The sequence below is a fragment of the Anolis carolinensis genome, unplaced genomic scaffold (assembly GCF_035594765.1).
Source record: "Anolis carolinensis isolate JA03-04 unplaced genomic scaffold, rAnoCar3.1.pri scaffold_9, whole genome shotgun sequence".
Lineage (NCBI taxonomy): Eukaryota > Metazoa > Chordata > Lepidosauria > Squamata > Dactyloidae > Anolis > Anolis carolinensis.
Window position 1 is genome coordinate 1,057,501 of NW_026943820.1, and position 12,950 is coordinate 1,070,450.

A 12,950-nucleotide genomic window follows, 5' to 3' on the forward strand; every position below is an offset into this window, starting at 1 on the left:
CATACTGGAGTTCTATAACAGACGTTGTAGATCTTCTTCTGGACGTGCACAGACTACGTTGTCATCGGCATATTGGAGTTCTATAACAGATGTTGTAGCTCTTTTTCTGAATGCGCACAGACTATGTTATCGTTAGCATACTGGAGTTCTGTAAGAGACGTGATTATATTGCCTCTGTTTATGTGATTGTCTTAGTCAATTGTTATGGGCTTTTTTTGTATTTTTATAGTGTTTTACAGTGTTTTCAGTATTTTCCGTATTTTATTGTATAATGTTTTATGCTGATTTTATATTGGAAACCGCCCTGAGTCCCTTTTGGGAGAGAGGGCGGTATACAAATAAACTTTTACTTACTTACTTACTTACTATAGGTCTTCTGAATGAGCACAGACTACATTATCATCAGCATATTGGAATTTGATAACAGACGTTGTAGGTCTTCTGAATGCACATAGACTACGTTATCATCAGCATATTGAAGTTCGTTAACAGACGTTGTAGGTCTTCTGAATGAGCACAGACTACGTTATCATCAGCATATTGGAGTTCGATAACAGACGTTGTAGATCTTCTGAATGAGCACAGACTATGTTATCATCAGCATATTGGAGTTCTATAACAGATGTAGGTCTTCTTCTGAATGAGCACAGACTATGTTATCACTAACATACTGGAGTTCTATAAGAGACGTTGTAGGTCTTCTTCTGAATGAGCACAGACTACATTATCATCAGCATATTGGAGTTCCATAACAGACGTTTAAGGTCTTCTGACTGCGCACAGACTACATTATCATCGGCATATTGGAGTTCTATAACATGTAGCGGCCTTGGTTTTGGCTTTCAGTCTGCTGAGGTTAAATAGCTTTGCATCTGTCCGATAGATGATTTCCACTCTGGTGGGAAGATTGGAGGGGAGAGGTTGGAGGGCGAAGTGGTTCGCTGTGGATAAACTGTGTCTGGTGTGTTATTCTTGCGTTCCTTCAAGTTGTTTCCAAATGATGGTGGCAGTAAGATGATGCCATCACGGAGTTCTCTCGGCAAGATTTGCCTTCCAGTGAAGCTGAGAGAGTGTGACGTGCTTAAGGTTTTGTGAGGAGAGACTCAAGCCCAGGTGCTTAGAGCCGTAGCCTGACGCTGGGTCTCAAATTGCAAGAAGTGGGTAGCAAAGAGGACAGCTGTTTGGGGAGGAATTTCGCCTTGGGAAGCGTGGAAAGGCTTCTTGCCCGAGCTTGCCCTGCCTATTCCTCGGAGACCTTCTTTTTTGCAAACACAACATTGATGTTCCAGCTCCTTCTCTCCTCCCTTCCTTCCCCCTTTTCAGCAGCTGTCATCTGATCCTGTCTTTTTCTCTCCTTGGCTTTGAAAAGCCCACTCCCCCTCTCTTTCTCTCAATCTCTCGCAGCGCCAGATGTTGAAACAAAGGTCTAAAAATAATCTTTCCATCTCTCTTTCCAGGGTGGCAAAGCCTCCAAAGAGACAAGAGCCGAGGATTTGGAGAGCAAGAAAGTTCTCGGCGGCAAAGAAGAAACCCTTTTTGGGTCCCCAGTCCAAAACTTTGGCAAAGTTTTGGTATTTTTCCTTGGAGCCGGACCAAAGCGACCAACTTCTCTCTTTTTTTTTTTTCGCTTCTGAAAAAAATCAATTGCCTGGTCCATCCTCTCCATATTTTGGATTTTTTAAAACTTTTCCTTATTTTTTTTTTTTTTATCGCTCTCTTTCTCATGTTGTGAGAAGAGGACGCATTTGGCTGCAAGGAGCTGAGATGGAAGGCAAACGACACACTGGTTCCAAGACTTTTGGGTTGGTTTTGTGTCTCGTACTATTTTTGCTTTTATGCACGCCTTTAAAGTGTGCCAAGCGACGCTGGAGACGGAATCCGCACCTGAAGCCGGGAGAGAAATACGACGTGAGTAGTAAAGATAAGAAAAGGGCATCCTATCACAGGATGATCAAGCGGGAAGTGGATTTGTTTGGACCACAACACTTTGGAAGGAGGATGCTGAGCATGATGATGATGATGATGATTATTATTATTATTATTATTTATTTTTATAAAGTGGGGCATATATATATATATATATATACTAGCTGTGCCTGGCCACGCGTTGCTGTGTTGTTGTCTGGTGGTGTTGGTGAGGAATTGTTGAGGTGGTGGTGGTATTGAATGTCTGTTGTATGGCTGTCTTTATGTTTAGTATGCACACTGAAGTGGATTACATGGCAGTGTGGAGTCAAGATAATCCAGTTCAAAGCAGAGAATATAAGATTCTAAATGGGTTACATAGATGTGGAAGGGCCTTGAGTCTACACTGCCATATAATCCAGTGCAAATTAGATAATCTGTGGAAGAGGCCTAAGTGAGGCCTAACTGTGCCTGTCCCCTGGGCTGAGTGGGTTGCTAGGAGACTAAGTGGGCGGAGCTTAGCCTTCAAACTGGCAGCAATTGGATAAAAACTATTATTCCTCTCCCTGTAATTAGGACTTTATTTTTCTTTTCTTTTTGTTGTATCAACCTAGAGGCGTGGATGATGGGTTGTGTTGTCAAATTTCAAGGTTGGGGGGCCTGTAGTTTTGTTGTTTTGTCCGCTGCCCTGATGCCATCACTCTTTTATATATATAGATATATATCTGTGGAAGGAACCCCGGTAGCGAAGTGCATTAAAGCACTGAGCTGCTGAATTTGCAGACCGAAAGTCCCCAGGTTCAAATCCGGGGAGCGGAGTGAGTGCCCGCTGTTAGCTCCAGCTCCTGCCAACCTAGCAGTTCAAAAACATGCAAATGTGAGTAGATCAATAGGTACCGCTCCGGCGGGAAGGTAACGGCGCTCCATGCAGTCATTACGTTAACATGACCTTGGAGGTGTCTACGGACAACGCCGGCTCTTTGGCTTAGAAATGGAGATGAGCACCAACCCCCAGAGTCGGACACGACTGGACTTAACGTCAGGGGAAACCTTTACCCTTTTATATCTGTGGAATGATGTCCAGAGTGGGAGGAAGAACTCCTGTATGTTGGAGGCAAGAGTGGATGTTGCCGTGAGCCACCTTGATTAGCACTGAATGGCCCTTTCGTCAGCATTGCAAAGCCCAGTTGGCATTTCCTTGAATGTGGGAGGCATGCTTGGAAAACAAGGCCATATTATATATATCTGATGTGCTGGCGGAAGAAACCGTTCCTCTTGCAAGAGGTGTTTCCTTGAAAGCCCATTTCCCCCCATTGTGAGCAAGGGCCACTAAGGACGGAAGGAAGGAAGGAAGGAAGGAAGGAAGGAAGGAAGGAAGGAAGGAAGGAAGGAAGCCATCCGAGGGCAGGCCAGAGGGCTCGCCCGCCCGAGAAACGGACAAGGTTTCAAAGGGGTGAGTTGGGGAGGGAGTGGCTGATTATTATTATTATTATTATTATTATTATTATTATTATTATTATTATTATTATTATTATTATTATTATTATTATGGAGAGGGAGATTTGGAGGAGACTGCGAGGCCCTAAGACTCTACCCATGGGCATTTTCACACAGTTTAGTTTTCCTAGTAGACCTTCACAACCAGATAGATAGATATTAGATAGATAGGAGCCTGTGGTGGTGCAGGATGTCAAAGTACTCAGCTGCTGAACTTGCGGACCGAAAGGTCGCAGGATCGAATCCAGGAGAGGGGACTGAGCACCCGCTGTTAGCCCCAGCTTCTGCCAACCTAGCAGTTCGAAAACATGCCAATGTGAGTAGATCAATAGGTACTGCTCTGACAGAAATGGAAACACCACTCCATGCAGTCATGCCAGTGGCCACATGACCTTGGAGGTCTATGGACATGAAAATGTTAGTAGATCAATAGGTACTGCTCCATCAGGAAGGTAACGGCACTCCATGGAGTCATGCCAATGGCCACATGACTTTGGAGATGTCTATGGACAATGCCGGCTCTTTGGTTTAGAAATGAGAGATGAGCATTAACTCCCAGAGTCGGACACAACTGGACTTAATGTCAGGGGAAACCTTTGCCTTAATAATAATAATAATAATAGAATCATAGAATAGTAGAGTTGGAAGAGACCTCATAGGCCATCCAGTCCAACCCCATTCTGCCAAGAAGCAGGAAATCGCATTCAAAGCACCCCCGACAGATGGCCATCCAGCCTCTGCTTAAAAGCCTCCAAAGAAGGAGCCTCCACCACAGTCTGGGGCAATAATAATAATAATTCTGCCAATCTAGCAGTGCAAAACATGCAAATGTGAGTAGATAAATAGGTACAGCTCCAGAAGGAAGGTAACATTGGTGCTCCATGCAGTCATGCCAGTGGCCACATGACCTTGGAGGTGTCTAGGGACAACGCCGGCTCTTCGGCTTAGAAATGGAGATGAGCACCAACCCCCAGAGTCGGACATGACTGGGCTTAATGTTATGCTGTGTCCGTAAGCTGTTCTTAGCCAAGGGTGGGAAGCCTTCTTGTTGTCAGACTGCAAGTCCCAGCCAGCCCATGAGAAAGAGTGCTGGGAGCTGTGATCCAACACGGATCTCAAGCCAGGCATTGCTGCTGTGGCTACACAGTGCCATCTAGTGGTCCCTCTGAGTAGCACAGATCATACTGTAGGAACTGAATAAATAATATGGACTCAAATCTGACGCTCACATTTTTGGGGGGACCAAATTGCCTTGCTAAAAGAATTCTAAGCAGGCAAAAACTATAATGTGCATGATTTTCGGCTAAATTACGAAGAGGGCACTTTTTGCTGCTGCGCAAAAACTTTTCTTGGTTTCGGGGTTTTGGAAACGAAGGTGCGCATTAGATTTGAGTAAGTGCGGTAGTGCTGAGGAGTGGAACCAAGCGCAACCGGACTCTGTGTTTTCCCCTCTCTTTCAGGACTACGAGTTCCCCCTCCACTCTCACGGGGCGCCCTACCAAAAGAACGACCGCTGCCCCCCTCCGCCGCAGACGCTGCCCGACCGCGCGTGCGAGGTGCCCAGCTGCCGCTCCGACTCCGAGTGCGAGAGGCACAAGCGCTGCTGCTACAACGGGTGCATCTACGCCTGCTTGGAGTCGGTGCCGCCTCCTCCCGGTACGGCAACCTCTCCGTTTTCCAGGCAGATCATAGCCTGAACTGTCCTCTGCACAAAACTATTGTTTAACATAGTCACATTGGCACATTTAACCCAGGCAGTCCCCAAGTTACAAACAACACAGGTTGGAAATGTTGGAGGTTATAGATGTAAATAAAGATAAGCTTTAGTACAGTTTCTGAACCAAAATATACCCTGCAGTGTCATAAAGTGTCACTCAGGTTTGTGTAACAAGTAACAGTAACTTGACTTCAGTTCAAAAGATCGAACAGAGCAACAATATATACAGCAGTCTCTCTGAATTCCTACAGAGAACAGAGGGAATAAACTGTTGTGACTCAGCTGGAACCTCAGAGTGACTCTGATGGGGATTATGGGATTCCGGTTCAAAATCAGGTTGAAAATGTTGTGGGAAGATGAGGAACAAAGAGTGCAAATTCATTTTCCCACAGCAAGGAATGATGTTGCTGATACTGAAACTAGCCAGGTGCAGATTGACTTAGAAAAGGAAGACAGTTCTCAGTCCGATAGCAAGCAGGCTGACACAAACGAGCAGTCCAACCTTGATGAAATGGAATCTTTAGATCGGGCTGAATTCAGGGTTCAAAGGAGTGTGAGAATAGCAAACAAGAAGGAGGTTAGAGGCCAAAGAAATGCTTTCATGCTTTGCAAAGGGTATTAAAAGCAATGTGTTTGGAGACAAACCTTTGTCAAAGCAACTTTTCGTTCAATCAAGAAGCAAGCTCTCGTTTTCCTGGATTATCTTGCAGCCTTTGTGTTCATGTTTTTGGGACTTTGTCATGCTCTATTGGGACTTTGTTTATTCCTCGTGAATTCCAGTATTATTTTCTAAGGCTTTATTTTGCAACGATATTTTGGAACTTTACTTTCGCTTTTAGAGAACCTTTTTATCTTCTATTTTTCTAATAAACTAAAAAGACTTCAACCTGTGTGCAGTTTGGTGTATATTGCAAGTTGAAGCTAATCTGAGGTGCGACATAAACAGTCTTTTTAAGCAGTCTTTAAATACGCTTCATTTGCCTCAAAAATAACCAGGCAGCGCTCTGTAGCCAATCGGTTGTCTTTTTGGACCTCTGAAGGACTTAAATCCTATTGTGCATGGAAAACCTAGGAATGTCTCCCCAGTGGAAACCGGGGTTATTCTTGCCCTTTTGCATTCCAATTTGGTCTCTTTTGCAAAGTCCTAGATTGGCTGGTGCAGCCGAAACCGCGCTGGTTGGGAGGGAATGGCTGGCTGCTGGATGGACCGGAGGAGGTTTTGCAAGGTAAGAGGGAAAAAATGTGCTTTTATAAAGGTAAGAATACAGTGGATCCAATGCCAAAGGAATTGTGAATCCACTTTGGGTTTTAATCCAAATAAGCAAGGTCTTGATGTGGCAAAAATGTCCATCCAAACAAGCCATTTAGGTGAGAAATCTTTGTACAGTTTTGCAAATGTCCAAAAAAACAAAACCAAAAAAAACACTTTGAAATTTTCAATTTTTGCATGCACGATACACAAAGACGCCTGCCACTTTTGGACTCTTGCTTGCTGTGAATATCTCTGTCAATCTTAGGAAAATATTGGGAGATTATGGAGTGATCATCAGCATAGATGATCCCCTTCTCCTTCTCTGCAGATCTTAGGAAGCTATTGAGCAGTGATGGCATGATCGTCAGCATAGATGAAACTATTATTCCAATTTTCCAGAGACTCTGCATCTCGTGGTGCCAGAGCGCAGTCTGTTCAGTGGTTTCCAAGTCGGCCCATCTTCTGTGTGCCCAGGAGGGAGTCTCTCATCCGGTGATTGAGATTCTGGGTTTTAGCCTGCCACTCCTTCGGGAGAGATAAGGCAGGGTATACGCAACAACAACAACAACAACAACGATTCTGCTCACCATTTGCTCTGATGTTCCTTCTCATAGCGGAGGCCTGCAGCACCACCGAGGATGGAGATGAGCCGCTCCACTGTCCGACAGGATACGAATGCCACATCATCAACCCCGGCAACGCGGCAGAAGGCATCCCCAATCGGGGCCAGTGCATCAAGTTGCGTGGAAACTCTGGTATGTCACACAAATAGACAAAAAGGAGCACTTTATCAACTATGTCATGTTTGCAAAATTCACATGCTGCACTTTACCACTCTGTTTTTATAATCCTTTCTAAATCATGTTTATTACGTTTGCTATTTTATCATTATATGCTAATGTGTAAATTTTATAACTGTGCATGTCTTTTTGTGCAACATTTGATGTGTTTTATATTGCCATTGTTTTTATCTGGGCTCGACCCCATGTAAGCCACCCCGAGTCCCTTTGGGGAGATGGAGTTGGGGTATAAAAATAAAGGTATATTATTATTGTTATTTAAAAATTAAAGCAGAATTAAATGCAAGCAGCAGTACAAAATTCAGTTAAAATCCATCAGAACACATTAAAAAAATCCTCATCCCAGTGGAATGCTTTGTTTCAACCCTGACAAAGCATTCGTTAAAAAATCCCGTTAATAGTTTAATATACATCTTCATTCAGATCTTAGCATTTGTCATGCCAAAGACTTTACTGTAATATTCTATTAAAATAAAGCACTGATCCAAAATTCATATATATATATATATATATATATATATATATATATATATATATATATAAGCTGTGAAAGAACCGATGTAACAAAAGAAAACAGATCTGTGCACAACTCTAATTTTCACTTTCCTGCATGACAAAAACACATTCAATGAAAGTAACGAAAGAACCGATGTAACAAAGGAAAACAGATCTGTGCACAACTCTAATTTCCACTTTCCTGCATGTCGTGCTTTGCAACGCTAGGTGTCCCGCTGTGCCAAGAGGCCTTGGAAAAGGGAAGCGGGTTTTCCTTGTTCGTGGCTCCAAATTATCTTTGCATCTTTGCCTTCAAGTCTCCTTTAGACCCATAGCAACCCCATGCATTTTATAAGGTTTTCTCAGGCTCCGTTTCTTAGAAAGATAGGAAAATACCGAACTCTCAAGTTTCTCAAACTTGCTTTGCTTTTTTTCCTTCCCCAGATGGATGGAATCGCAGACCTAAACATTACAAAGAGTATTTTGGTAAGTCTCCAAGATCTAAATCGTATTGTCGTTGTCCAACAGAAGCTTGCTCTAGAGGAGGCATGGGCACACTTTGGACCTCCTTCTGGGTGTTTTGGAGTCCAACTCCCACCATTCCTGGCCTCAGGCCTTTTCCTTTTCCCTCTTAGCCGCTTAAGTGTGCTGGCCCAGAAAGCGCATGAGTCTGCCAGTGCCTGCAGCTGAGCACCTCTTGCTCTAGAGTTAGAGGCACTCAGCTGCAGGCCCTGACAGGCATGCACACTTAATATTAATTATCTTCTTCAATGGCCTTGTATTGCTGTTATTTTCTAATCTGCACATTCTACCTTTGCAGGAGGCAGCTCCAACAACGTGGTGGGTTACGTGAAGCAGCAACAGAAGCACCTCGGCTAACTCTATCCAGATCTCAAGGCGGATTCTCACAGCGAACCACTTGCAGAGTCGGAAGGCATAGGTCACCTCCTCTAAGGCGTTCCTCTAATTTAGCACAGCTCTTCTTGTTCCTCGTGGCTACAAAACTAGCCCAAGAACCCCCATCATTCCCATCCCATTATCCACAACCTTTGTGCCTTGGAGAAGTTACTTCTTTGGACTCCCTGCTGCCTGAGAGGTTCCGGAGATCAACCAAGTAACATTCCCAAACTCTACCATTGTTCTAGCCATGGTACTTTCTGGTTTGCTGTGAGTTTTCCGGGCTGTATGGCCATGTTCCAGTAGAATTCTCTCCTGACATTTCGCCTGCATCTGTGGCAAGCATCCTCAGAGGTCTGTTGGAAGTGAGGCAAGTGTGTATGTATACATGTTTGGGTGGATGTTGTTGATGTGGTCCATGAACTTGTTGGGTTCTTCTTCTCCATGGCTCCAAACAGTGAATGGGATGTTTGGATAGATGTTGTTGACATGGTCCATGAACTTGTTGAGTTATTCTTCTCCATGGCTCCAAACAGTGAATGGGATGTTCGGGTGGATGTTGTTGATGTGGTCCATGCACTTGTTGAGTTATTCTCCATAGCTCCAAACAGTGAATGGGATGTTCCGGTGGATGTTGTTGACGTGGTCCATGAACTTGTTGAGTTCTTCTTCTCCATGGCTCCAAACAGTGAATGGGATGTTCGGGTGGATGTTGTTGATGTGGAACATGAACTTGTTGAGTTCTTCTTCTCTATGGCTCCAAACAGTGAATGGGATGTTTGGGTGGATGTTGTTGACGTGGTCCATGAACTTGTTGAGCTCTTCTTCTCCATGGCTCCAAACAGTGAATGGGATGTTTGGGTGGATGTTGTTGGTGTGGTCCATGAACTTGTTGAGTTCTTCTTCTCCATGGCACCAAATGGTGAAGGCGCCATCCACAATCATGAGAAAATGCTTCTGGAACATGGCCATTCAGCCCAAAAAACTCACAGCAACCCAGTGATTCCAGCCATGATAGCCTTCGACAACACAACGGTACTTTCTCAACCTTCTTTAAAGATGTCCTGGTGTCACTCTGGTGTGGGAAGATGACCTCTGGGTTTCAGGCACTGAGTTCCTTCCAACCGCATGGCTGCCGATCCGGTTTAGGTGCCTCCTCTTTTCATGTCATTGTCACCCTCGTTGTACTTGTTGGAACTCATATGGGGAAACTGAGTCACAAAAGGGACACTGGACAGGCACAGGCATGATTGGTTATAACTCCACAAGAGTCTTTGGATTTTTGATTTACAAAGTCATCCTTTGGAGTGCTATTAAAGTTGCTTCTTGGAGCAATATGCCTGTCTCATTCAACATGCTTTGCCTTTGGCAGTAGGAAATAGAAAATACCGCCATGTATTTGAAGGTAATAGATTATATAAAACACTCAAAGAGGGCGATTGTATCTTCTCCTTGCCAATCTGGACTTGCCCAACTCCTTGCCTCAACCTTTCCTCATATGCTTTGTTCTCCGTACCTCTTATTGTTTACAATGTCCTTCTCTGAATGTGCTCCGACTTGAGGTTATTGCAGGTATGGGCAAACTTGGGTTCTTCCTCCAGGTATTTTGGACTCCAACAGCCTCGGGCCCTTCCTTTTCCCTCTCAGCCGCTTAAGCTGTTAGGAATGCTGGGAGCTGAAGTCCAAAACACCTGGAGACCACTGCATTGGAGAAAGACTGACCCCACTTGCTGACTTTGCTCTCCAATTGGGAGCTCTCCAGGGTTCTGAACCAATTGCAGGAAGAGATCCAGGACTTGGATAGCTCCTTGAAAGTCCAGGTTGAAGCTGCCATTGGAACCCACTGATACCTCATTCAAATGAGCAGCAGCTATTTGCAGACCTGGCCTCAGTTTACCTAGGTCTATGTTTGTCTCTCTGCAGAGTTGCATGGGACAGGGCAGAGATATCACAAACCATCCCAGTGCATGTTGTGATCTTCACTTGGTGCTGAGGACTTTGCTTCTGGTGGGTTCATCCTCTCAGTGGTTGATTGGCAGGATGATGAGTCTTGCTAAGAAAGCCTCGAGGAAGAGGTCCCTCCGGTTCTCTGGGAGAGCTGAAACCATTCCCTAGGACGCTCAAAATTGCCTCAACATTCAAGTGTGGATCTCAGAAAGTGCCTTGGGCCAGGAGAGCTGCTTCTTCATCTTGCGACTCTGGAAACTGCCATGTACAATTGTGGAGGCACCTTGGCTTTGGGCTCTTCTTATGATACGTCTCCCTTCCCCGTCAATGAAGCCACCTTTGTCCAACCCATCTGATGATGGGTTGTGGCAACAACGTTGAGGGACCTCCTTGGGCCAAAAATATTGCCATGGTCTAGTTTCAAACTCTTACTCCCAACTATTACTTAAGCATTAGGAGCTGCACTGCAATCTTCTAAAGCCAGAGAAAACATCAAATGATGGCATCGTAAGGAAGAGAGGAAGCCCAGAGGGCTGGATTGCACCTCAGGGTTTGAGCTTCCTTGCCCCGGGTCAACTTTCTCCAGAAGGAAAGCCAGAACAAGGAACGGCCCGGTTCTGAAGTTGCCATGATCTCAAGAGTGCCCGCATCTTCCTTTCGCCCTGAACCAAAACACTGCCCTTTTGTCTGTGAAAGAGATGCCTATCTAGAGAGGAAACGGGTGCAAATCACAGCAAGTAGGTGCACCTGGCATGTGGCAAAACAGGTAGGCGTCCTAAGTAGGCCGCCAGAAAGTTTCTGCAGGGAATGGCATGCAGCGGGAAATAATTCAGGTTTGCAACAGGAAACGATTCAGGTTTGCAATGGGAAACAATCCAAGCTTCTTCAGCAAAACAGTCCTTGCTGCATTGATCTATTTCTCAAACAGTAATAGTAATGGATAGTGTTGTGCATTCTGGGTAAACCTTGCCCCCTTTCGTGTCCCAGCTTTTCTTGGGGGCTCTGATCCATTTTTGGGAGCCTCCCAAAATCAGGAGAATGAATATCTGTTATTATTTGGTTTCTACTCTAGAGTAAGAAGTGTTCAGCTACAGGTGCTTTGAATGTGATTTTCCTGCTTCTTGGCAGAATGGGGTTGGACTGGATGGCCCGTGAGGTCTCTTCCAACTCTAGGATTCTATGATTCTAGGTCTGTCTACATGCCGCACACCACATACACTCTCCTTGGAAAGAGAGTGTGCGTGTGGCGTGCAGGACCGGAAAGTGTGCATGTCTGCCAGCGCCTGCAGCCGAGCGCCTCTAACTCTAGAGCAAGAGGTGCTTGGCTACAGGTGCACTCCAGGCCTGCCTACATGCCGCACACCACATACACTCTCCTTGGAAAGAGAGTCTGCGTGTGGCGTGCAGGACCAGAAAGTGTGCATGTCTGCCAGCGCCTGCAGCCGAGCGCCTCTAACTCTAGAGCAAGAGGTGCTTGGCTACAGGTGCACTCCAGGCCTGCCTACATGCCGCACACCACATACACTCTCCTTGGAAAGAGAGTGTGCGTGTGGCGTGCAGGACCGGAAAGTGTGCATGTCTGCCAGAGCCTGCAGCCGAGCGCCTCTAACTCTAGAGCAAGAGGTGCTTGGCTACAGGTGCACTCCAGGCCTGCCTACATGCCGCACACCACATACACTCTCCTTGGAAAGAGAGTGTGCGTGTGGCGTGCAGGACCGGAAAGTGTGCATGTCTGCCAGGGCCTGCAGCCGAGCGCCTCTAACTCTAGAGCAAGAGGTGCTTGGCTACAGGTGCACTCCAGGCCTGGCTACATGCCGCACACCACATACACTCTCCTTGGAAAGAGAGTGTGCGTGTGGCGTGCAGGACCGGAAAGTGTGCATGTCTGCCAGGGCCTGCAGCCGAGCGCCTCTAACTCTAGAGCTGCAGGCACTGGAAGGTGCACATGCTTTCTGGGCCTTCACACCTCACATGCATTCTCTTTCCAAGGTATGGAAGCAAACTCTGGGAGGAGCTTGGTTGCAAACGAAAGCAGACGGGGAGGAGGGCTTCCCGTTTTGTGCTTCCAAAGAAACGGAAGACACGAAAGAAATGGTAGAAACAAATTCCGCGCACAACTCTAGCAATGGATGCCAATTAACAGATAGGCTATTAGGAATTGTGGGAGTTGCAGTCCAAAACACCTGGAGGGCCAAAGTTTGCCCATGCCTGGTCTAAACAGACTTCAAAAGGGCAAAAAGGGATGGAAATCTCTCACTTCTCCCAGTAGATCTTGACTTGTCCATGCTCTCATTCATAACCTTTGCCTTCTTGGCCAAACTCGGACCTTGCTTGTCATATGTCCAGGCCTTAACTGCGAACTTTTGCAGGGCGTTCATTCCAAACCGTTCCCAAAATCTGTGCAAATAGCACCGCAATGGAGAGCGAGGCCATGCAAATA

General features: G+C 45.7%; 2 protein-coding genes across 4 annotated transcripts in view; one reads left to right on the forward strand and one right to left on the reverse strand.

Annotated features, from left to right (window-relative positions):
- wfdc1 (WAP four-disulfide core domain 1) overlaps positions 1 to 9,900 on the forward strand; it is a 12,596-nt gene extending 2,696 nt beyond the window's left edge. The window contains exons 2-7 of the mRNA XM_008123211.3: positions 1,458 to 1,908; positions 4,863 to 5,058; positions 6,262 to 6,345; positions 6,986 to 7,126; positions 8,111 to 8,152; positions 8,487 to 9,900. Coding sequence (XP_008121418.2) covers positions 1,765 to 1,908; positions 4,863 to 5,058; positions 6,262 to 6,345; positions 6,986 to 7,126; positions 8,111 to 8,152; positions 8,487 to 8,545 — 666 coding nt within the window. The 5' untranslated portion in view covers positions 1,458 to 1,764 and the 3' untranslated portion in view covers positions 8,546 to 9,900. The remainder of the gene's footprint in view (positions 1 to 1,457; positions 1,909 to 4,862; positions 5,059 to 6,261; positions 6,346 to 6,985; positions 7,127 to 8,110; positions 8,153 to 8,486) is intronic.
- Positions 1 to 12,950, reverse strand: part of kcng4 (potassium voltage-gated channel modifier subfamily G member 4) — a 383,395-nt gene that overhangs the window by 39,192 nt on the left and 331,253 nt on the right. For 2 of the 3 annotated variants that reach the window (XM_016998491.2, XM_016998489.2), the window contains exon 1: positions 6,959 to 7,097. The exons of the other annotated variant lie outside the window; for it this stretch is intronic. The gene's annotated coding sequence lies outside the window, so the exon portion shown is untranslated. Of the gene's footprint in view, positions 1 to 6,958; positions 7,098 to 12,950 lie in introns of those variants that run through there. 3 annotated transcript variants of the gene reach the window in all.